The sequence below is a fragment of the Uloborus diversus genome, chromosome 6 (assembly GCF_026930045.1).
Source record: "Uloborus diversus isolate 005 chromosome 6, Udiv.v.3.1, whole genome shotgun sequence".
NCBI lineage: Eukaryota > Metazoa > Arthropoda > Arachnida > Araneae > Uloboridae > Uloborus > Uloborus diversus.
The window spans coordinates 55,054,040-55,077,878 of record NC_072736.1 but is presented as its reverse complement, the minus strand read 5'-3'; the positions used below and the strand labels follow the sequence as shown (position 1 = coordinate 55,077,878).

The 23,839-nt window shown below is 33.8% G+C and overlaps 1 protein-coding gene across 3 annotated transcripts in view; it reads right to left on the bottom strand.

The window, feature by feature from the left end:
• Window positions 1-3,112: 3,112 nt before the first annotated feature.
• The window catches only part of LOC129224722 (uncharacterized), a 140,251-nt gene continuing 119,524 nt past the window's right edge, over window positions 3,113-23,839 (bottom strand). For all 3 annotated transcript variants that reach the window (XM_054859269.1, XM_054859270.1, XM_054859271.1), the window contains exons 6-14: window positions 23,406-23,567; window positions 22,202-22,282; window positions 22,031-22,112; window positions 19,648-19,724; window positions 15,787-15,924; window positions 13,409-13,543; window positions 6,814-6,962; window positions 4,995-5,154; window positions 3,113-3,450 (exon numbers count right to left, since the gene is read on the bottom strand). In XM_054859269.1, the coding sequence (XP_054715244.1) occupies window positions 3,379-3,450; window positions 4,995-5,154; window positions 6,814-6,962; window positions 13,409-13,543; window positions 15,787-15,924; window positions 19,648-19,724; window positions 22,031-22,112; window positions 22,202-22,282; window positions 23,406-23,567 (1,056 nt within the window). In that variant the 3' untranslated portion in view covers window positions 3,113-3,378. The remainder of the gene's footprint in view (window positions 3,451-4,994; window positions 5,155-6,813; window positions 6,963-13,408; window positions 13,544-15,786; window positions 15,925-19,647; window positions 19,725-22,030; window positions 22,113-22,201; window positions 22,283-23,405; window positions 23,568-23,839) is intronic.

The window sequence follows — 23,839 nt, the reverse complement described above, 5'->3', positions numbered from 1 at the left end:
CTCGATTTTTACCCGAAAACTTGAAATCTGTTGTGTATTCTGTTATCGAAAGAAATGCTTTTTTTGCGCACCCAGAAAACCTGCTGGTCAGTATGTTGTTTGATGATAGGGAGCACATTCGGGAGTTAGCATTACGAAGAATAAAAAAAGCTAGAGAGGCTGAAAGTAGCACTAAACGCAGAATATTTAAAACACCAAAAATTAACTTCTCTGCTAAAGATTATACGGAAATAATTGTCTGGCAAGAGCGTCAGGTAACAGCACCACCGGTTCTTCGACATATTTCTAACGAAAACTTTCAAATTATGGCAAAAGATAATAACTTGGAAAACTCGACGTTAAATCCCGGTTATCACAAATTTGCCATTTCAACTGCGCTTGCGCGGACTTAGCTGATTTCAAAACTCTTGCTAAATTAATTACAAACATTTTAAATTTGGTAATAAATATGAGATGGCAAGAGATAAAAATTAGAAATCACAAAGTTTTTTTTGATTTAGTTTTTAGGCCTCGGTAAAGATTGAATTTTGCGTCTTAATTATTAATGGATTCGGTGTTTGAATCGTCTGTCCTTTTTCAGGACCAAATTTTTAACCTCAGAAGAGCGTACTAGAATTTCAGCATCACTTCTAATACAAAGCCGAACCCTCAACCTAAATAAAAATGTATAATGCTAAGCTGTTTACGCCTAACGTAAAATATCCGCAAAAGGCGGATTTCTGTACTAATATTCCAATCATTTTTGAAGTACACAACGTGTTTTACACTTATGTTAAATAAATATTTCCAAACTAATAAATATTGAAGTGTCCTTTTTCTCTTAAGATTATCAATTATTCATATCCGTAGTTTCATATAATATATCACGAAGTCGCTGTGAAAATATTCTAATCGCATTCATTAATTTGGTGGGACTCTCGCTCAGCTTAAATATAAACAAGCAGCACGAAATCTTAAAACAGAAAGCCCAAAAAGCTAAGTCCGCGCGCAAGCGCAGTTGAAATGGCAAATTTGTGATAACCGGGATTTAACGTCAAGTGCTTGGAAATCGTTGACTTTCCTTGCCACTCACAATCTGTGGAAAGATGTGTTAAACTAATAACACAGGCTTCACAAAGAATGCCAAATGCCAAATTTTGGACACAAAAATAAGTTTAAATTCTAAACTTTTGTCATTATTTAAAAACTCTAGTTTGTTTATTTTGTTTTCTTGTGCTTTGTTTCATTAGTTTCTTAAATAAAATGCTTTCTAAACTTTATTTTTGTATTTTTTAAATCATATCGTTTAGGTCTGTCAAAAATGTAAAATATGCAAAACTTCAAAGAGCGGTAGAGCCCTCAAGATGACACGCAATTCCATTTTTTTTTTTTTACCTTTTTCGTGATCTGTGAAAAATTTCGCAAATTTTGACACCTCTTGTGATAGTGTAGCTCAATTTTTTTTTCTCATATATGGACGGGACACCCTAATGAACATATCAATAACTTTCTTGATACTTTCCGAACTAAGAGTTGTCTAAAGCGATACATTGACAATGCTTTTTTTTTAAAATTGTTTAGGAAATGTTGAGACAAACACGCGCATCAAATTTTTACTTTTCACCCTTATTCACATAGATTCGTCTTATCTGGACATTTGAAAATTCCATGCAATCCGTGGTTGCTTTGGCAAAAATTTAGCACGGAGGGGAAATGACTGACTCTAGGAAATTTTTCGACTCCGACTCTTTAGCTCTAAATAAGTCCGACTTCGCAAATATTGGCAGAGTTGCGGACTTTAAGGGAAAATGACCGATTCCGACTCCGAGTCTTTGAATTAAAAACCTTCGACACCCGAATCAGACTCTTTTACAACAAAATGAGATTGCCTCCGACCCCGCGTCCATGGTTTTTACTTTGAAATATTTATTGTTGATATGTTTATTTTCACGCTAAAGTTTTAATTTATGATTCAGTTTTTGGCGGAGACACGTAGTCCTATACGTTTTTGCATCAAGATATGCGAATACGATTTTTTTTTTTTTTTTTTGATAGTGAAAATCATCTTTTTAAGTTGATATTTTGTTGTTTTTTATTTACTTTGAAAGTACATCTTTTTATTTTCTCTTTGAAATCGATTAAAGATTTTTTAATAGAAAATAATATATTAGCTGCTTTGTTTAAGTGCTACTATTTTATTTGTTCATTTGTATATTTTTTACGCATTTGTTTCTTCAGATGAGCGAGGCATATTTTATTTTTAGAAATCAGGATAAAATGTTAATGAGTTACGTTTGAAAAAAATTTGTGAATTTAGTCAATGTTAAGTTTGATCAAAAGTTGATATTGGTATACGCGAAAGTAGGCTCGTTTAGTTCTGGATGGAACTTTTTATTTGCCTTTGTAGGGGTGAACGGGGAGGGGACAACACACATTACCTCCCTGGGTGTCACTCATGCTAGTTACGCCACTGGGTAGATGTAACTACGGTTAGGGAGGGCAAACCTAACTTGGCAGCATTGTGGATGCTATGCAGGTTTTGCTCACAATATTAAAAAACTGACAGGATAGGTTTGCTCCAACTATAATAACTATTTTAGCCATAGAGTAAAGAAATATACATAGAGAGGCCCCGTCTATGGTAAAAAGGAGATGAAATTGAAGCCGGAATTATGGGATACGGCGGTGCAATGATGAGCGTGGTTATGATAACATGATCGCTTCACGAGAATAGTTTTTACCAATCTCGCAAAGGGACCGTATAAAGTAGCTGGCGGATTGGTTTGCGTTTTAATTCATGTTTTAATGCAATTTCAAAAACGTGCTTCATAAACTTGCAACGATATCTAAGTTTAAATTAACTACCAATTGAGATTCAATAATGGAGTGTTTTGAATCAAGATGTATCGCAAGAAGCTAAGGATCTTAGGATACAGCGGTGCAACTTCCGGCTTCAATTTCTTAGTACAGCGGGGCTTCTCTGTGTAATTTCCTTACTCTATGATTTTAGGCGACATTCTTTGGTTTAGTTGCAAGTATTTTTACAGCAGTGTTGCCACTATTTAAGTTTCACCCTCGTATAATAAGAGTAAAATGACCAAGGGAAAATGTGAAAAGAAAACGGAACATAGGCTTCTACAAGACTAAATCATTCCTTTTATTCGCTTCCTTCATTTAATATAAATAGATAAAGACTATCATTTTCTGATAAATACTAAATACTCTCAACAATTAATTAACAAGATTATAAAAATTCACTTTTATACAAATCTTCGTCTAACATTACACGTCATAACAATACATATTTCAGTCCCCGCAAAAGGCTGAGCGAATATATCCTCCACAGTCTGAGCTTCTTATTTATTGCCACATCTTAATCAGGATTCTGACGAATTTTCTTCAGGAACCAAGGCTTTGGACGGATGGTCGTTGAGACTGGTTTGCAGCGCAAGAAATGTATTCCAGAAGAGCCTGATAAAAGATAAAATATCATGTCATAGAAGCTTAGGGTGGACCGGAGCACGTTTAAGCAGATTTTTTTCAATGAATTTTCTAAATTTTATGTTTTAACTTACCAAATTTTAGACATTACGGTTTTATAAAGCAGTTAATGGAGTCAAAATTGGTACATTCAGTTGTTGCTCAGTTTGTGTTTTTAGCCGTTAAAAAATCATTTTTGAGTCCTAGTCGGTTGCGTAAACGTGCCCAGGACACGGGGCACGTTTATGCATATTTTGACACCTAACGTGGCTTGTTAGTGTTTTGAGCATAATGTCTTACCATCGTTAAAATAAAGCAAATTTATTACAGACTGAATAATGTGTAAAGTAAAAGCTGAACGGGCATGAATACAGCACTACATGATTGTAAGTTTTAAGATACGAATTTGTAATTCAATTAAAAATTAAATGGTGATTTTCAAAACTAAATAGCCTGAAAATACTAAAAAGTTTTGAGACAGTTTGAAGCGAAAGAAACGGCAGGGCACTGTAAGATACAGAAAGAACGTGCCTAAAGGTTTTCAGACGCAAACGCGTAAACTTGCCCCGTCTCCAAATTCGGATTTATTTTTAACGTGCAAAAAAATTTAGTAATATTTCAGTTCATACAAATACAATTCTCAAAAAAGGATAAAATTCTGCTAATTTTTATATAGTTCTTCTTTCTTAACTAAGTATTATTTATTCACAATAAGTGTCAAAACGTTCTACTCAAAATTTACTCGACTTGGTAGAAAACAGGTAATTCTTTCTGCATGCTAGACCGAAGCTCGACTGATGCCCAAAAACTTGTGAGGATATTTGCCTGGGAGCAGCATCAATTAGTTATGACTGTTGGCTCTCCAGTTATAATCCGTTTTGAAAAAAAAAGGCACTAAGTAAACGTGCCCCGATCTACTCTACTGAAAATAACATTTGATGTGGGCTAAGGGGATATCCATAAATATGATGCCACATCTATTCAGCATATTTGACATCTTTTTCTACTTTGTCTCAATGTGTCACACTTCACCTTATCCCTCCTTTTCCATTGTCACATGCATTATTTAAAATACACTCCATATTTTATGTACTTTAAGCCTTGCCTTTACTTTATGAACACAAACTACTAATAAAAGGATGAATTGAAATTTTTAATTAGGACTTAATTTAAACCTGAATATGTAGTGATATTTTTATAACGAAATAAAACCGATGAGAATACAAAACAAAATCATCAGAAAAAAAGTAGCGGTTCGCTGTTTTAAAAGTAAACACAATATGAAAAAAAATGTAGAGCAGTTTACCCAAAGAGTGTGATGTCACACTTCTTATCCTCTCCCTCCCATTTATCACAAAACGTCTCTCTCACAATTTCCCAAACTCCCTCCCGACTCAAAGCATGACATCATTTGACATGACATTTGCTGACTGCTCCTAAGATTCGTTCTGCTTGAAAATTGGAAAATGTATTATGAACAAATTCATTTACACTAATACGAAAATATAACCAGTCTGTTGAATTCTTTTACTCACCTCGTGTAAAAGGAAGTACTGATCTTTATTTTGCACGGCTCCTCCTCGATCTCTGCGCAGCTGAGACACGCATTGTAAGATGTCGACGGATCTGGATTGATCGTACTCTCTCATGCAAATGTCGAGGGCTAAGAAGACGCCAGTTCTTCCAGTACCAGTGCTAAAAACACAAAAAATAAAAGCCATCTTATGCAGAGACATTTCTAAGGCATTTATACGAGCATATTTCACACATTTAAAATCAGATACCCATCAAAAACGAACTAAAGCATGTTTCTAATACCTTGTATTTAAAATAAAAATTAAGCACTGTAGCAAAGTATCTGGAATTTTAAATGATTTCATATGGATTTTTTGTTATTTTTCAAATTCAAAATGTCAAACATTCTAAATGTTAAAAGTCGAAATAGTACGCATCCCTTCTTTCTTTACATTTCTTTTTACTACCGGAGTAAAATGTGAAAAATTGTTTCTAGCTTGTCCAGTATATGTAATAGATTGGGATTAAGCAAGAATCTAGAGCTTTTACATCTATACTGAGCAAGCCAGAAATATTTTTTCACTTTTTATTTCGGCATATAAATGCAACTGTACCATTCCTCCCAACTCTCCCCTGCACATTTTCTACATTAAACATATATTTTCACAATTAAGTACCTGTTTGAAGTTGCAGTGATTACAAAATTATTCACTGATTAGCATAATGTGGTATAGGCATGACAAAAGGCAGTTGTCACACGTAGGTATAACTTGAATGTAAGAACATTAGTGTTAGGGCATGCTAGCGGCGAAAGGAGTAAGGTTGCAAAGCATAACAAATCGTATAACATAACTGTGATCTTGGACGAATTTGTTTTTGGCTTAAGAAAAAAGGGGAAGAATTCTTATATTGGAACAATAATTATTTGTTTTCTTTTATCAGTCCAAATACGTCATGAATGAAGGCAAAGAAACTTTTGCGCAAGGGCGCTCCGAACTAAAGTTTTTGGAAGGGGGAAAACATTCAATTTCTGAATGAAACTACAATTTTACCAAATGATAATATACAAGCATGCACGCATATCATTCATACATCTATAGTAAGGAACATTATTCATCATTAAAAAAACAATTGTAAAAAATAAAGAAAGAAAACAGAATTTCAATATTGCAATATTGTTACCAAATTTGCCGAATCTTCGGCAAAATTTGTCGAACAACGGAATTTTTGTGCAGGTCACAGTGACCTCCCTGGACCTCTCATTGGGAGGGGCACCCTGCTTTCACATCAACTACTTAACATGAAGGAAGTACCTCTGATCTGTTCTCAATAGATAAAGCAATACTGTTCGATCGCACTTGCCATAGAAAATTGTATAACTGAATAATAGCCGCGTTCACAAGACACTTTTGTATCTCGCAAATCCCTGCTCTGATTCCAGAAAAAAAAAACCCCGACTGAAAAATTCCCCGTTTACATGTAAAAAGAGGTTGCCCATTGTACCATGGACAGCAGTTTTTACCCAGCATCCTTTGTGGCTATACCTAGCAAATAGACGAACTTGTTTAGCGTAATGATGAATTCTGGGTAAAAACTCCGCATTTACTCCAGAAGGAAGCAGGAGGGGAAAAAATCCACATTTCCAGGGAAATAACCGGAATGTGGTGAAAAGCAGGGCTTCTGATTCTAGAAGGTAGGAATGGAAAAAAGAAAAAATGCTCCAGAACTCCTTGAAATTTAATTTATAAATGGTCAAACATATTAATAGTTAGCATCGTAAAGAGACAATACGTATATTCGCTCATACTTTTTTTTCACTGAGCCTAAATGGTGGCTTACCTGCAATGGACAATCGTCGGGCCTGAATTGCAGTTTATATAAGGCCTGCATTGCTGCATGAAACAGACGAAACTAGAAGGATCTTTTGGCACTCCTACATCAGGCCATGATGTATACCACAAATGTACGATATCACGAAACAAATTTTTCTGCGAAAATGGAAAAAAGTACATCGTTAGGTACAAAACTTTTATCCGTTAGAAACATATTACACACCAAGAATAATAGTACACAACTCAAAATACCAAAATTTCGAATGTTTAGGAGTGTTCATGAAGCTATGATTTAACAAATCAAAGAGAAACGTTTGTTTTATGGACATCCCCTAGTAGCACAATCGGTTGGGAGATGGTTGGTCAATGATGGAGCTTACGGTTAGCCAACGGTAGGCAATGTCCGTTTTGGCAACCGTTACCCAACCAACCATTTGCCAACGAAGTGCAAACGATTTGCTTCAGTGCCTAACAATTTCCCAAAGGTGGCTCATCGAAAATTTTCACGGTTGGCTTAACGATACCCAGAAACTGTAGGGACATCGTTGGCTCATCGTTCGTTGCCAGCTCACCATTCCCCACCGATTTCTATCGTTAGCCAACCATCTCCAAACCGATTATGCCACTAGGGTTGTATATGCAAGTGAACCATATTTAGCGTATTATTGACTGCTTCATAACTAATTCTTTTTGAAAAATTACGTTCCTTTCCCTGTCTTAAAATGTTCTGTTTTTGAGTTGTGACACAGTGTTCTTCTAGGTGTGATATAGGTGCATAGTTATTTTTGCAGCAATCAAATAGTTTTTGCAAAAGATGTGTAGACTTTGTTTTCATGTAAAACTTACCAGGGAACCAGAAGAATAGTTCAACAATGAAAAAAATTAAAATAGGTAGCAAAAAAAAGAGCATATTGAGACATTTGTTGGCGTAAAAATGATTTGCTCTCGTGCCCCCATTATCGAAATATAAGGTCTTAAAGTCGGCATAAATTTTAAGGAAAGCACCAAATTTAAAGACACCTATATCTCACAAACGATTTCCCTGTTTGCATGTGGCAGGACATCCATCGGCAAAGTGTGAGAAAGATGTTTTCCATTAGGCACTAAAACTCGCTAAATGTGGCAACCTTTTCAAAATTTCTGCAGACTTTAAGATCTCGTATTTCTATAACGATGACAAATAATTTATGGCTATAGATACATACTTTACTATGCGCTCTTGATTGCTACCTATTTAGAATTTGTTCTTTATCACACCATCGTATGAGTTGTTGTTGACGTGTCCGTAATAAACTACTACGAAATGATTGGTGCCATTGACTCGAAAGGTTGGACTTCTTTATTAATAGATAAGACAACACAAGAAAGATTTACAGCACATAGAGAGGAAATAACACACATAGCACCGGCTGGAATCGAACCCGCAACCTCCGGCGTATGAAGCGAAGCTTCTACCATAGATCCACGAAGGCTCCATTATATGTGTTCCTGGTTAGAATAAAAAATTCTACCTTTCATCCTCCCTCCCCCCAATGCACCTCTATAAGCTACGAATTTAAATTGCCTTCAAAAAGTTCCTTTAGTATTAAAATGCATTTCATTTTAATTTCATTTCAATTTTCCGTCTTTAAATAATGAAATATCCAAATTGCTGGGAGCATATAAACCTCTGATACTTTAACCCACTTCCTTCTTTCTTTTTTTCAATTTCAACCATGCATTTTTTAGAACAAACAGCAGCTCAGTTGAGTCTGCTTGATTTATCGATTGTTTGTTTCGGCCTGTCGCTCTCAATACGTACTTATATCTCGGAATATTTAGACTATTATTTCAAATGTAAATCTTTTACGATAACCACATGTTTGGTATGTTGTTAAAAGCACAACTTATTAGCCTTTTTGTGAGAAGTAATCCTGATTCTATGAGTTATCTGCATTGGAATTTATTTTACATATTATTTCATTTGCAAATAGTTTTTGGCCATAAATAAATTAGTTTTAATTTTGGTTCTTTTGATGTTTCATATAAGATAAATAAATAAAGCTTTGTACAATTTGAAGCTTTTGCGTTTCTTAAAAGCACAATTTTCGATACTGTGTCAAAATAAGTAGAATACTAATGAGCGCTTACAACTTAACTTTTGAAACATCACTGAATACTTTTCAGTTAGTTCCCGTGACGCAAGAAATATGTATCACTCTCCGTTTCTGGAGTACAATGGAGAAAACTTCCTATGATTCTTGGTTTGTTTGAAATTACGGAAGAACTGAAATTAATGGCATAAAAAGCGAACCAGCTGTTCGCGACAGCGAGTAATTTTCAATCAAAATACGTGAATTCTATGAAAGTCGTTTCTTTACTATAGCGTAGCATCAGTGCAAAGAAAACAACCTGTCATTAGTTCTCAATGAAAATAAATGAAATCCCTAAAAGTCGTTTCCCTGCTAGCATACTATCAGTACAGAGAAAACAACCTGCCTTTAGTTGTCAATACAGTGGTTCTCAAACTGGGTACCGTAAGAGGTGACGAGGGGTGTCTCAAAGTGTCCCGGTTTTGTGGCAATACCCTGCAGAGCTTGGAAGGTTTATTAATGAAACATGTTACCAGTAAAACAACAACGTTGACTTTACTGGAGAAAGGAACTGTACAAGTTTCGTTTCACAAATCTTCGACATGTGAACCTTTCGTGGTGCAGTAGATGTCAAGTTCAAATTATAATTCTTATCTCACTCGTTCTAATATGTAACAATCAATGGCCGTTCATTTTCCAGCAAGATAAGGCATATATCATTATCTTACAGACGTCCCTCCTTTTTCTCAATAACGAGCTTCCTAGCCGTTGTATTTGACGAAGTTCTGATGACGGCAATCACCTTCTTCCGTGGCTACCATGCTCTCCGGACCTAGATCCAAGTTATGTTTTGTGGTCTTTCATCAAAAATCGTGATTTTGTGCTCCTTGGGTCACATGATTAGTGAGATTTACTCCAAAAGATCCCACCTGCAATTTCTAAGATTGATTGCAAGATGAAGTGATTGAAATAAGAATTAGACTTTAGACTTGCTATCTAAATATCTATCTTGATATCTAGCAGCAATACGAAGGTCTACGCATCGAAAATTTCGGAAACAAAACTTATAAAATTCATTCTCCAGTAAAGTCTGCAATGTTGCTGCATTTGTAATATATTTGTTTCCATAGGGCTTTCAAACCACGGAGGGAATTTCGATATGTATATGTATATAATATATATAGACTAGGGTGCCGTGGAAAAAATTCTAATTCTTTAAAAGGTGCTGCGAGTCGGAAAATTTAGAGAACCCCTGAAATAAATGAAGTATGTAAAATTCGTTTCTCTACCAGCATAGTATCAGTGCATAGAAAACAACCTGTCCTTTGTTCTTAATGAAAACGAATGAAATGTGTTATACTCAATTCTCTACCAGCACCATCAGTGCAGAGAAAAGAACCCAAGCTTAGCGCTCATTGAAAATAAATGAAATCTGCAGAAGTCGTTTCTCTACCAGCATAGTATCAGTGCACAGAGAACAACCTGTCTTAGTTCTGGACAAAAATTACTGAATTGTGTTACAGTCGTTTCTCTACCAGCACCAACACAGTATCAGTGCAGAGAAAACTACCTGCACTTAGTTCTCATTGAAAATAAATGAAATCTGTAAAAGTCGTTTCTCTACCAGCATAGTATCAGTGCGAAGAAAACATCTTGTCTTTAGTTCTCGTTGAAAATTACCAAATTCTGTCATAGCCGTTTCTCTACCAGCACCAGCACAGTATCAGTGCAGCGAAAAGAACTTGTTCTTTGCTGTCATTGAAAATAATTGAAATCTCTAAAAGTCGATTGATTCTCTACCAGCATAGTATCGGTGCAGAGAAAACAACCTGTCTTTCATTCTCAATGAAAATGAATGAAATATGTTGTACTCAATTCTCTACCAGCACCATCAGAGTATCAGTGCAGAGAAAAGAACCTAAGCTTAGCTCTCATTGAAAATAAAAGAAATCGGCAAAAGTCATTTCTCTACCAGCATAGTATCAGTATACAGAAAACAACCTGTCGTAGTTCTCGACGAAAATTACTGAATTGTGTTACAGTCGTTTCTCTACCAGCACCAGCACAGTACCAGTGCAGAGAAAAAAACCTGAGCTTAGTTCTCATTGAAAATATATGAAATCTGTAAAAGTCGTTTCTCTACCAGCATAGTATCAGAGCAGAGAAAGCAACCTGTCTTTAGCTTTCGTTTTAAATTACTGAATTTCGTTATAGCCGTTTCCCTACCAGCACCAGCACAGTATCAGAGCAGCAAAAAGAACTCGTCCTTTGCAAATAATGAAAATAAATAAAATTAAATGAAAATAAATGAAATCTGTAAAATTCGTTTCTTCATCAGCATAGTATCAGTGCAAAGAAAACAACCTGTCCTCGATACAATATTAACATTTTTTCGCTAGGCTATCATATATTTTACTTCACAAAGTTTTTTTCTTTTTCTTTTTTGTGACACCGTCACAACTCTCTCAATATTGGATGAAATTTCATAACTATGGCACCATTTTAAAGATTTTTTTTTTCATCGGGTTCGGTAAAAAATAGAGATAATTCACATTTTTTTTAACCGAAAAAATAACCTTTTTTTTTATCACGTATTGCTGCAATGCATAGCTTATAGGGACAAAGGCTTATTGGTGCAGTTGGTTAGGACGTCATGGTAATAATGCAAAGGTCATGAGTTTGAATTCAAAAGCCCGAAAACTATCTTTTTTGATATGACTATTTTTTTCAGCAGAATTCTAATCAAATTTGTATGATACATTATCTAAATTCATAACAGGATTCTGAGCAACAATTCGGTTGGTAAAATCAGGAAACAAGACGTTAATTTTGAAATAGTAAGAAGCATTAACATTTTAAATCTGTCTTAGCAAAATAGAGGCATCAATGACAATTTATTTTGTTGCTATATTACGTATTGGGTTAGGGTATAGCAGCCCGAGTTGAAGGCCCATTAGTTCAGTTGGCATGAGCTTCCTGCTAATGACGCCAAATTTCCATTAATTAAAATCTTAACTTATTAGGAGCATGATTCTAAACTTCAGTTTTGTTGCTTTGATATCAAGAAAAAACCGTTTAGTTTAACATGATAAATCACAGTATCATATATATATATATATATATATATATATATATATATATATATATATATATATATATATATATATATATATATATATTCTCAAAGGGTTTATTTTTTGGGAGGGGGAGAGTGGGTAATCTATATTTTCTTTACTAATAATAAAGCTGAAAGTCTGTCTGTCTGTCTGTCAGGACCTCTGTGACGCGCATAGCGCCTAGACCGTTCGGCCGATTTTCATGAAATTTGGCACAGAATTAGTTTGTAGCATGGGGGTGTGCCCCTCGAAGCGATTTTTCGAAAATTCGATGTGGTGCTTTTTCTATTCCAATTTTAAGAACAAAATTTTCATAAGATGGACGAGTAAATTACGAAATTATCATAACGTGGAACCGTAACATGGGCACAAGCCAGTTGGCGAGAAAATTCACCATACATTATTTGTAAATATACAGGCGAACCAAAGGACCTTTTAATTTTCTATTACGAGCAAAGCCGTGCGGGTATCACTAGTCCTTAATAAGTCATCAAACTTCAAAATTAGGTCATTACTTTAAAGAATACTTCACCGCTATCAGTGAAAAATAAACAATCAAGTCACATTTCAGCTTTTACTCAGAAAATTACTTTAAAAAAAAAAAAAAAAAAAAAAAAAAAAAAAAACGGGATTTTTAATTCTTTCTGTAGCACATGAATGCTTTGCATGGGTCAGCTAGTTCACTTTAAATTTTCATCAGCAAATTAAATAATCGTACGTTATGTAGGGAGATGTTTTAGAAATACTAGTAAGAATATGGATTATGTTTTTAAAATGCTTCCCACATTAATTATTACTGTCTGCAACCTATTTATGAATAAGTGAGCGCATTTAGTGATTATAATTTAGTAAGTTGTAGTTAAAAGCTGAGTTTTTATATTTAAAAACATTTAGGAATATGTTGGAATGTGTAGGATTGAAATATTTTGATTAAAATCGTAAGCGAAGAACTCTGATGTTTAAACCACATAGACATAACTTCCTTTTACGCCTGTTGAGTAATCCATGTCTGTTAATAATGCAAAATATGTAAGTGTAGTCATGTACGCGTACAAAAATACTTCTTAAATACATTTGCAGACACCTTCTTAAACCTATAAAAAGACAGTAAATATATTGAATGGTACTTTGAACACACTTTGAATTCGATGTTTCTGTTGGCATTTGAGAAGTGCCTTAGAGAGAGCGAAAAACTAATTAATAATTTGATTTAGTTTGTTGCGAGCTACGTTTTGAAGAAAGGACTATTTTTCAGAGGTTCATGTTACAAATATCAACAATTATTAGATTACGTTGATTGCACTAGAATATCGTTAAACATCGCCAATATTGACGTTTCGTAAACTATGGACGCTTAAAAAAAAGAAAAAAAAAATCCGTCTTTATTCGCCAAGGGTATGAAATCATACTTTACCTCCATATCTAAAAGTCGCAAGGTTGAAACGGTATAGAACTCATAGACTTCCTTTTTCAGCAGTGAAACTTGAAAATCTCCGTATGGAGGGTGAGCAACAAGGGTACTTTGTGGGAAGTACGAGGCACAGCGCGACTGGAAAAAGAAAAGATTTTATAAAATAATTTTGAAAACATAGTAAAATCGGATAGATGATTACACTGCGTGGCAAAAAAAAAATCAAAAAGCTTCTGACATAACTTTTGTTGATTCCTATGTAAAATGGCCCTCAAAATACAAATATGACCACCGTTTTCCCCCATCAAACCCCACTTTTTGGAAGTGGCGCATCCCAATTTTTTCCAGTTTCAACACCTTTTTTTCAGGGTTTTGTTTTACAACTTTTTCGCTCATTTTTCGGCAGAAAACCAGAGTATAGGACTCATTCCTATGAGCCCCAAGTCCCAAAACATTTTCACATCGTAAAAAAATAAAATAAATGCAAAACAATATTGGTAGCATCCGTTTTGCATAGTCAGAGTTGCATTGTAGATCTTCAGTAAAAAACCTGCCCGTATCATTCAACTTACATTCACAGATATAGTTATGATTGAAAGTGAACTTAGGTATGCTTATAAAGTAGCATTAATGTATACTAGGGTTTGCTCAGTGGTAGAATTTCCTTCATATTCATGAATGAATATTTGCGAAAACTTGAATGAATTTAACTATTTCCAACATTTTTATTTCCACTCTTACTCATGTTTACTGCACATGGGGGGAAACGTACAATTTTTATGTGCACATACAATGTCAAAAAGTAATAATTTATTCCGTTTTACTTTTTGAAAATATTGGAAAACTCCGATAAGTCTCCCGGCTCTAAATGTTCATGCCTTTGAAATATTTAGTAGTATATTAGTAGTTTTATTGAGAGACCTTGGATGATAGAAGTTGTTTATAATATTGACAGTTAAGATCAAAAAGCATTAACGATAGAAATAAAAGTTTTACACCAAAATATTTAAATTACCTCACAGAGTTTGAACAAATTTTTATTATTCCCCTCACGAAATTTAAAAAATAATTTATGAAGAAAGCAAAACCTTTCTAGACTTAAAACAGAATTTCCTAAACGCCAATTGATTGATTTAATGGTCATATTCAAACTTAAAAATTCTGAAATGTGTTTTTTTTTCTTTCTTTCTTTCTATTTCTTCTTCTCTTTTCTCCCTACAAAATGAAAGAACTGCAGAATTGTACTCTCGTTCAAATTATTGTTAAAATGTTAATTTTTTAACTGATTCTTAATTTTTTATGTTACTACTTTTTGTTTCACCCAATGAGGGTGCTCTTGGTTTTCTCATATTCACTATGCAAATGGGGAACATTCAACTTTAGAAGCTTTCTAAAAATGCAGTTTCATCTTAAGATAACCTGAAACCGAAAATCGCATAAAAAATCTTGCCATAACTTTCATTATAAGCTTTGCTGATAACGCACATCAACAAATAATAATCTAATTACTCAAGAAGTATAAGTAAAAGTTCATAAAAATAGAATGTATAAACCAATTGCCACATTGCTTTATAAATTTTATAGAAAATTAATTATTTTTCCGTTTTTTCTTCTTCTTCTCTCCCCTCCTCTTTTCTTTTTTTTTTTTTTTTTTTTTTTTTTTTTTTTTGAGCAATAACGTATTTTGCTTACTATCCTCACTTGATCAATGTGGATGTTGCTCCGATATTTCAGATTACTATGACAACGGTTGCTTTTAATATTTACTTAGAGAGCAAAATTTTCATCGTCATAGTTACAAATCGTTTGCGGTTTGATTTTGTTCATATTTTTTTTCCAGGGATTAACTCAAGCAGGCTTTACATTAAAAAAAAGGTTTTTTTTTTTTGGGGGTGAAATTACGTTTTTTCAAGAAAAATATCTATATAGCTGAACTTAAACAGCAAAACTTCATCTAAATACAAAATTTCCAGATTACTAATTCCCAACATTTAAAATTGATAAGAAATAAAAAAAAACATTACATTATGCGCTGTAAACAATCTTAATGATAAATGTAATGGTGAATATCGGCCATAAAACCTTTTTCTTTTGACTGCATCCGCATTCTAATAACCATTTCGTTTTTTATTGATATAGCTCGTTTTACCTATTCTAGAAAAATCACCCGTCATAATATGACGGGTGCAAATTTCTTGGCCATTTCCATTCCATTCCATATGTAGAAACAAGAAACCCGACGAGTAGGATCCTATCGCAACTCGTGATTGCGAAAAACATAATTTGAATTCAAGATGTTAAAAATTCAAATTTATTTATTTTATTTTTATTCTCATTTGTTTGTTTATTTATTTTCTTGCAAAAAGAAAGGAAAAACTCACTGTTCCATTCTCTTCAAACAACGTCAACATAACAATGACTCTGCTCTGTTGCTCCCATATCATTCTCCAAAAATCCTCTATTCCATCAGGTAAAGGGGCTTGACAGGCGATGTAAGAAGCTGCTTTGCCTTCGTAGCCCTACAACGTAAAGAAAATATTCACCCAGATTCAAGAATATTAGTCATCAATGAAAACACATCAAAGCGTTATATTTGTTTTAAATAGTTAATGATTTGTGAATGAAACAAAAATATTTTTCTTTATGAAGTATTACTGCATTATTATTATGATATCGTTATTCATGTTGAATGTCCTGTTGAATTTCAGAACATGTAGTCAAGGCCAGATTAAGGCATGGGCACATGGGGCACGGGCCCAGGGCACCAACATTTGGGGGGGGGGCACCAATTCTGTAGGTAAAGCTTATGCTGGACTCATTGCATATCGCACTTTAGTTTTTTTTAAAGTTATATCATAGATAATTTCAATATTTGCGACTTACAGCAACGGGCAATGCTTGAAAACATCTTATATTATCATGGATAATTATTGTATGCTATAACACTTCAACTTTTATAATGTATTGTATATTATATTCTAATAAAAGGTACTACCAAATTTAGCTCGAGGCTGTGTTAACGCAAAATATCAAAACATCTTCACCATAGAAAAAGCGGACGGGGAAGGCGTATTTCGTGCCCCGTGTCTTCAAAAATCATAGTCGGGCCCTGCATATAGTATTTTTAAAACATATAGTTTAGGAATTATGTGTAAACTAAGAGATACACAAGATTACACAAGATTAGATTACACAAACAAACATTAAAAACTTTATTTCACGGTAAAAAACTGAAGTTGTCACCTATATAGTTTGATTCCATGAAATTAAATTTTACAGGAAAAAAAGTAAGGAAACGAATATACAAGAACACAAATAATAAATATATCTGTATAAAAAGAAAAACAGAAACGGACAAATTGCAAGTGAAATGACAAAAAGTATGCAATTAAGGTTCTTAATATTTTTCACTAACAGCCTAATGATAGAAAAAATATCAACGCAGAGGCAAATGGGACAGCTGACTTAAGTTTTTACTTTAAGACACAAATAGTTCACTCTTTCTCACAAATAGCTCAAAAACAAATCTCTTAAATCTCTAAGAAAAACATTGATGTATGTTAGAGAAGGAATTGAACCCTCACTCTTTAAGATTAAGGATTACTTCAGAGCCATATTTAAGGTTTTTTGAGTCTAGTGGGGCTGTTTCCTTCAAAGTACAACTTTTAGTCACTGAAGTTGATAGAATGAGCAAAAACAATAACATAGACCCAGATAATAACTTTCATTTTCCCCAACGTTCAATTTTTACTTAATTTTTTTAACTACCCGACTGTTCAAACAAGGCGTGGTCTTTATGACGTCACAAGTGATGTACATTGTCGCGCACTCCACTGGCGCGCTGAATGTTTACGCTTGCTGTCTGCCGCGTTTCCATGTTATGATAATTCAGAAACGAATGAAATATTGTGCTCTACGCTTGCTATCAACCATATCGTTGCATAGAATCGCATTACATATGAGTAAAAAAGCGAATTAAATATTGCACTCTGCGTTAATGGCATCAGTGAATGGCATTTCATCACTTGTGATGTCATGTGCAGAAGCGTAAAATATTAAATTGAATCCGCGCACCAATTAAAATAATAGTTAAAAGATACTAAATTTATTCAAATTATTTTTTTTTTAAAATGGTCAAATCCTATGTTTTTAAGCACGCTCTTTCAAAAAAAATCCTTTTAAAATTTCGGAAAAGACCCCTTTGTAAACTACTCGTATTTTTATTTTAACTGATTTGCTAAAACTCCTGCAACTTGCTTTGTACTTCAACAGTTTCGAAATAAAGTAAAAACTACGTATCTCGGGTTTTGAAAAGGCCTGCCTTGAGCAATTATGTTCTATCACGAAATTTCGGCAAATCACTTACTTGCCAACTTATTTTATCGCCCATACCTGCGCTATAATTCTCAATAAAATTTATCGAATTCCGTAAAAGCTGTTTCTCTGCCAACACAGTACTAGAACGGAAAAAACAACCTCTCCTCTCTTGCACTGTATTCAGTGAGGCAAAACTAATTTCAAAATCAGCTGCATTTTACACAAGATTTTATCAACTCTTCGTTATGTGCAAGCCTTATGTTTAAAAGGCAAAAAAAAAAAAAAAAAAAAGGAACACCGTTAAGTGTGCATTTTTGTTCACTTTACTTACCCCTTGTGGATTTTTATGAAGGATTAACAACTTGAAATCATTTTAAAGATTGTAGGATCGCTGGTTGTTTCAATTTATGCTTCTTAAATGTTAAATGTAATAAAAAAGCTCTTCAATCCCATATCTAGAAGAACTGTTGCTTCCAGATTATATTGGCACCTATAGCGTTTTTATTTTATTTTATTTTTGTTTTTCGATTATCTTTTCCGAGAGTTAAAAGTTACTAGTTCGAAAATTTCCTGGCAATCCATGCATAACTCTTCTGATTAACAAAAAATGAGGGGAGGGAGGGTAAATAAAGAATGCAGTTAAAAAAGAGATAAAAAGTTTTTAATGGAATGAAAATCAGTTCGATTTATTTGATGTATCAAATTTATCAACTTAAAATTTAAAAAATGATAACAGTACCAATCATAAAATTGAATTCATTGAAAATACCGAGCTTCAAGTAGGCTTTTATTCAATCTTAAACGTTTTTTACACATTTCAATGTTCTTACAATAAAACGGCTAAGGAAAAACACCTGTTTGCAAATGCATTAATTATTGAAAAGTGATTAGTTCAAGAAATATAACTGAGGGAAGTTATCTTAATATAAAGTACTTGCGGCACGTACCTGCACGGCTTTGCCTGTAGTAGAAAATTAAAAGGTCATTTGGTTTGCCTGTATATTTACAAATAATGGATGATGAATTTCTCAATAACATGCTATGTTAATTTGCTCTTCCATGTTATGGAAATTTACTCGTCCATGTTATGGTAATTCGCTCGGTGCAGAGAACTCAAATCCACCAATGGTGGTAAAAATAAAAACATAGAAAAAGAACAAAGTCGAATTATCGAAAAATTGCTTCGAGAGGCACACCTCCATGCTACAAACTAATTTTTTGCCAAATTTCATGAAACTCGGTCGAAAGGTCTAGGCACTATGCGCGTCACAGACATCCAGACGTCCTCCGAACATCCCGACAGAGAGACTTTCAGCTTTATTATTAGTAACTAGTGGTTCCTGTACGGCTTTGCCCGTGATAGAAAAATCAAAAGGTCGTTTGGTTCACCTGTATATTTACAAATAATGTGTGGTGAATTTTCTTGCCAGTTGGCTTGTACCCATCTTACGGTTCCACGTTATGATAATTTCGTATCTCGCCAATTGGCTTGTGCCCATGTTACGGTTCCACGTTATGATAATTTCGTAATTTACTCGTCCATCTTATGATATTTTTTTTCTTAAAATTGGAATAGAAAAAGAATCACATCGAATTTTCGAAAAATCGCTTCGAGGTGCACACCCCCATGCTACAAACTAACTTTGTGCCAAATTTCATGAAAAAAGGCCGAATGGTCTAGGCGCTATGCGCACCACAGAGATCCAGACATCCTCCGGACATCCAGACAGAGAGACTTTCAGCTTTATTATTAGTAAAGAAGATAAAAATAAACATAAAGATTAGCTCCAAAATAAAAAGTAAAAAAAAAATGCGCTGCTATCGTTTTTTTTCTTTTTCCTTGATGAATTGTAGTCTAACATAAAATAACGTAAGAGTCTTCATAAAAACAAAAATCATCGTTTTTCTGGAAAGTAATTTCTTACCTTAACATAATTAGCATTTATATAACCCTTGAGAGGGTCTCCATTTAGTTCTCCGAGAACAACTCTGGTTTCTGGATCTGAAACAACAAAAGCAATTTTTTAAAGCACGACTCCATTATTAACAAGACACAGAAATCCTATCTAATCTACAATGATCCACCCTAATGCGGACTATCCTCCGTTAAATTCTAACTTTTATATCTTACTAGCTGCATTGCCCGGCTTTGCAAGGTTTGCCTCAAAAATGAAAGTTATGTCAAGTGACTCATGTTCAACAACCATGTTTCTATTAGAGAAAAATAAAATACTGTAAAATTCCTCGTCAAAATAATCATTCTTAAAGAAAGATAACGGCAAATCAAAAAACCCCGCACAACTTTCCTGATTGTCTTCTGCTGGTAGTACCAAAAAAAAAAAAAAGAAAAAAAAAAGAAAGAAAGAAAGAAAGAGGATAAATCGCCAAATAATACTCAATAACGGAAACGTTTACCTCAAAACAAAAACAAAAAATATTTTTTGTCACAGTCGAGAAAAAAAAAGTGGCAACCTTCTGAATGGTTTCATTTACGCTAATTTAAAATGAGATCGCGCAAAAAATAATTTTTCCACATGAAATTCTGTTCCATTATGCTGTAAAATGCTTTTAAAGTTTTTCCCGGTGATTTTACAGCCTCGGTTTTTTATGAAATTCGAAGGAATTAAAACAATTTCAGGGGTATTTTTTGCGGGTTTTCGAATGTCACTAATTTTGAGTTTATCGGATAATTATTTCGGGTAGTTCCCTCTCGGGTGCTCAAGTACCTCCCTGCCAAATTTGGTTCAGATCCGACGTAAACTGCGGATCTGTATATGGAACATACACACATATATTCTTTGTTTTATTTATATAGATGAATCATATAAGGTGGTTTTGATCGTATAATTAAAACAGGATTCCCATTCAATTTGAAAAATGAAGTTCCCTGACTTTTCGAGGCTTTCCAGAAGAGATTTCATGAAATTGCGGACTTGATTTTTGAGTTTTGGGCTTTCTATATAATTCTACAAATAATGATTTCCATTGAAACATTATCAAAAAAAAAAAAAAACTATCAAGCCAATTAATGTCATAACCTTAATATTAATTCTTTAATGCTTCTTTTTGCTGATACGGTAAGCATTTGGGTAAGTACATGAAAAAACGTTAATTCATTCTGGTCTCAACGTAGCTAAAGAATATAATAACCAACTTACTGTAGCAGTTTATGATACAAAAGATATATATATATATATATATATATATATATATATATATATATATATATATATATATATATATATATATATATATATATATATATATATATATATATATATATATATATATATATATTTACAGATCTGTTTTCAATTTTCCATGTTTTCAACAAAATTCATGATTTTCCCAGACTTTTTGGATCAAAATAAAATTCCCTGACAGTTCCAGGTATTCCAGGATCATGGGGAACCCATAAGGAAAATAATCATTTAAAAATGTGAACATTGTAAAATAAGTATTGATTTGCGGAGATAACGCACAAATTTACAGAATATCAATATCTAACAAAATCATTATTAGAGGTATATGTGTAGGATCAGGATCATGTGATCATGGTATTTCCAAATGTAATTCATGTTTATGGTATTTCCTTGCGTAATCTCCAGATTGCTTGGGAATTTATGTTCTCAACAGATGATTCAATGCTTGGATTTTTCCAAGGCCAGCTGTCGATATAGTCACGAGACGTTGGACGGGCGAAGACGGTCGCCGAAAGAATATGTGTCTTTTGTGTGTGTGTTCTATGTTGTGTACCGTCTATTTTGTGGAATAAATTCTTTATGTTAACTGTGGCTTGGAGTCATTTCCCATATATGTGTATGCACACAAGCGTAAATATGATTTTTTTTTCTGTTGGAGGGGGTTGGGGGATGGAAGAGTTTGGTTATGATATGCAGAATCCTGATGCCAGAAGGAGGGGTTTGATCTTAAATTGCCTTACATTTATATTCAGTTTTTCTAATGTAACGTTGGATATGCATAATGTTGGTTTAAAAGCAAGGTTTCGGGGAGGGGGGGGGGGCGGTAGTAAGCCACAACTCCGCTCAGTTCTCCTTTGTATCTACATTACTTTCAATAAACTGAAGGCCTTGATGGGAATGAACATTTTACAAATAAGTGAATTTGTGAGAAAATGGGTTTAAGGTTTTTACATTAATAAGTGTCATCAGTTACATTTTTTCTACTTCTCAGTTATTGGCAATTATTTCTAATCTGCATTAAAGCCTAAGCATTGTAATGCATTTTCTGGTGTCTGAAAACTTTGAAATATCAGGAGGCCGTTTTGCTTTATGATGATTGACTTACTTGGTAATATGTTAGAATATCGGTTCTTCACATGCGCCCCTTCAGGAATTTGGTCTAGCTTTGGCATGTTCATCGGTATTTTCTGCAAAAGACAACGAAAATAATTAGCATGAGAAAGTTGGTTCCTAATCAATGCAATTAGTCATAACAAAGAGGAAAATATTAAATTACTTTGAATTCTGCTTCTAAAATATCTCTGTTTTTTAAGCTGCTCAGTAAGGATTTTTCATTCAAAGGATGGGATGGTATTTCCTAAAAAATAGAAGGATTTTTTTTTTCAGATTTCAAATCAATATAATTCCTAATTACAAAACACACACACATTATGTTTTTCAACACACCCTAAAATTTACAATAATCAAAAACAGGGTACATGATATAAACGATCAATTTATTTTCACCCCTTTCTTTATTTTACTAAGTTCGGAAAATGAGTTGGCCGAATACAGTACAAAACTCAAATGCAATGATATAATTCCTCAAAAAACGCCTCTTGAATGGTAAGCTAAATTTGAACTGATGATGAGCTGATGGGCAAGATGAAATTTGCATTTTTTGCAATAACTTATATGCGTAATCGATAGATAGAGAGAAACAGCACAATATTCTAAATGCCGAGAATAGGACCATGATTCTTGTAGAAAGGAATTGTAGAAAGATAGCATCTGAGATTCTTGCTTGAAATAAATATTTGAAATCTATCTAATATTAAAATTCGCGCGTATCTATCTATGTATGTATGCTTGTATGTCACTCGAACTTCTTCCGAACACCAGAAAAATGACGATCGAACCTAGATCGTTTGGTGATCAGAAATTTTTATGGGGGCGGGGGGTTCTTATACGAAAGCAGTTTTCGTCACATCTTTGCCAAATTAAACCTGATTGTTAACTATGCTTGAGAAAACTTTTATTTTTGAGGTAAACCGTGCAACATTGGGCAACGCAGCAAGAGTGTAGTCATATAAACGTTATTATTGTGTATTGTTTTTCTATATAGTGTGCATATTTCTTTCCTTTTTCTCCTTCTTTGAAACAAACAATTTGAAGTGTAGTACTTTCCTATTGAATATATGGTGTCCCTTTACCCCATCATCCTATCCCATGATCCAATTTTACCCCACCGCTGGACAAAACCGTCATTTTGCAAAGATCGACAAAAGAATCAATGATAAAATAGTTTTGTAAAATACTTCAAAAACCGAAAAATTGCTTCTCAGACGCATAAAGAAGCATGCTGACTAATTTTTATCCGGAAAATCTCTCTCTGAAAGTCTGCCAGCTTCACTTCAAAGCTTAAAGGTGCGATTTTGCCCCACTTTACCATACGAATGAGAGAAAAAGGATATGGAAAACTGAAAGGTGTTTTTGCCAACCTGATCGTTAAATGCATGATTGAGGTATGAACGTGCAGATCTTCTGGTGCGCCTCCTTCGAAAGCTGGCGTTGATGGACAATGAATCCAGACTGTATGCATCGGCTGACGGTGAAGTAGTCTCTGAATTTCTGCTGTGAAGAAGTTTGTGTTTCATGACGATCTGTGTAAAAGAAAATAAGATGCTTCATTATTATTATGTTAAAAATCTGGTAGAAAACAATCTGAAATAAAGTGAAGAATTAAATACAGAGGGGCAATTCCAGTGTAACAGATGTATCAGTTATTGCTCAAAACAATCAACAAAGAATCCAAATATCTTTAATTAAATAAACTTTACAGATAACGTGAACTCTACTTTATTTTCTTTTTTTTTTAGTCAGTAACGAACGTATCTGATAAGATATGTTCGTCCGTTAGCTGAAAAAAATAGCA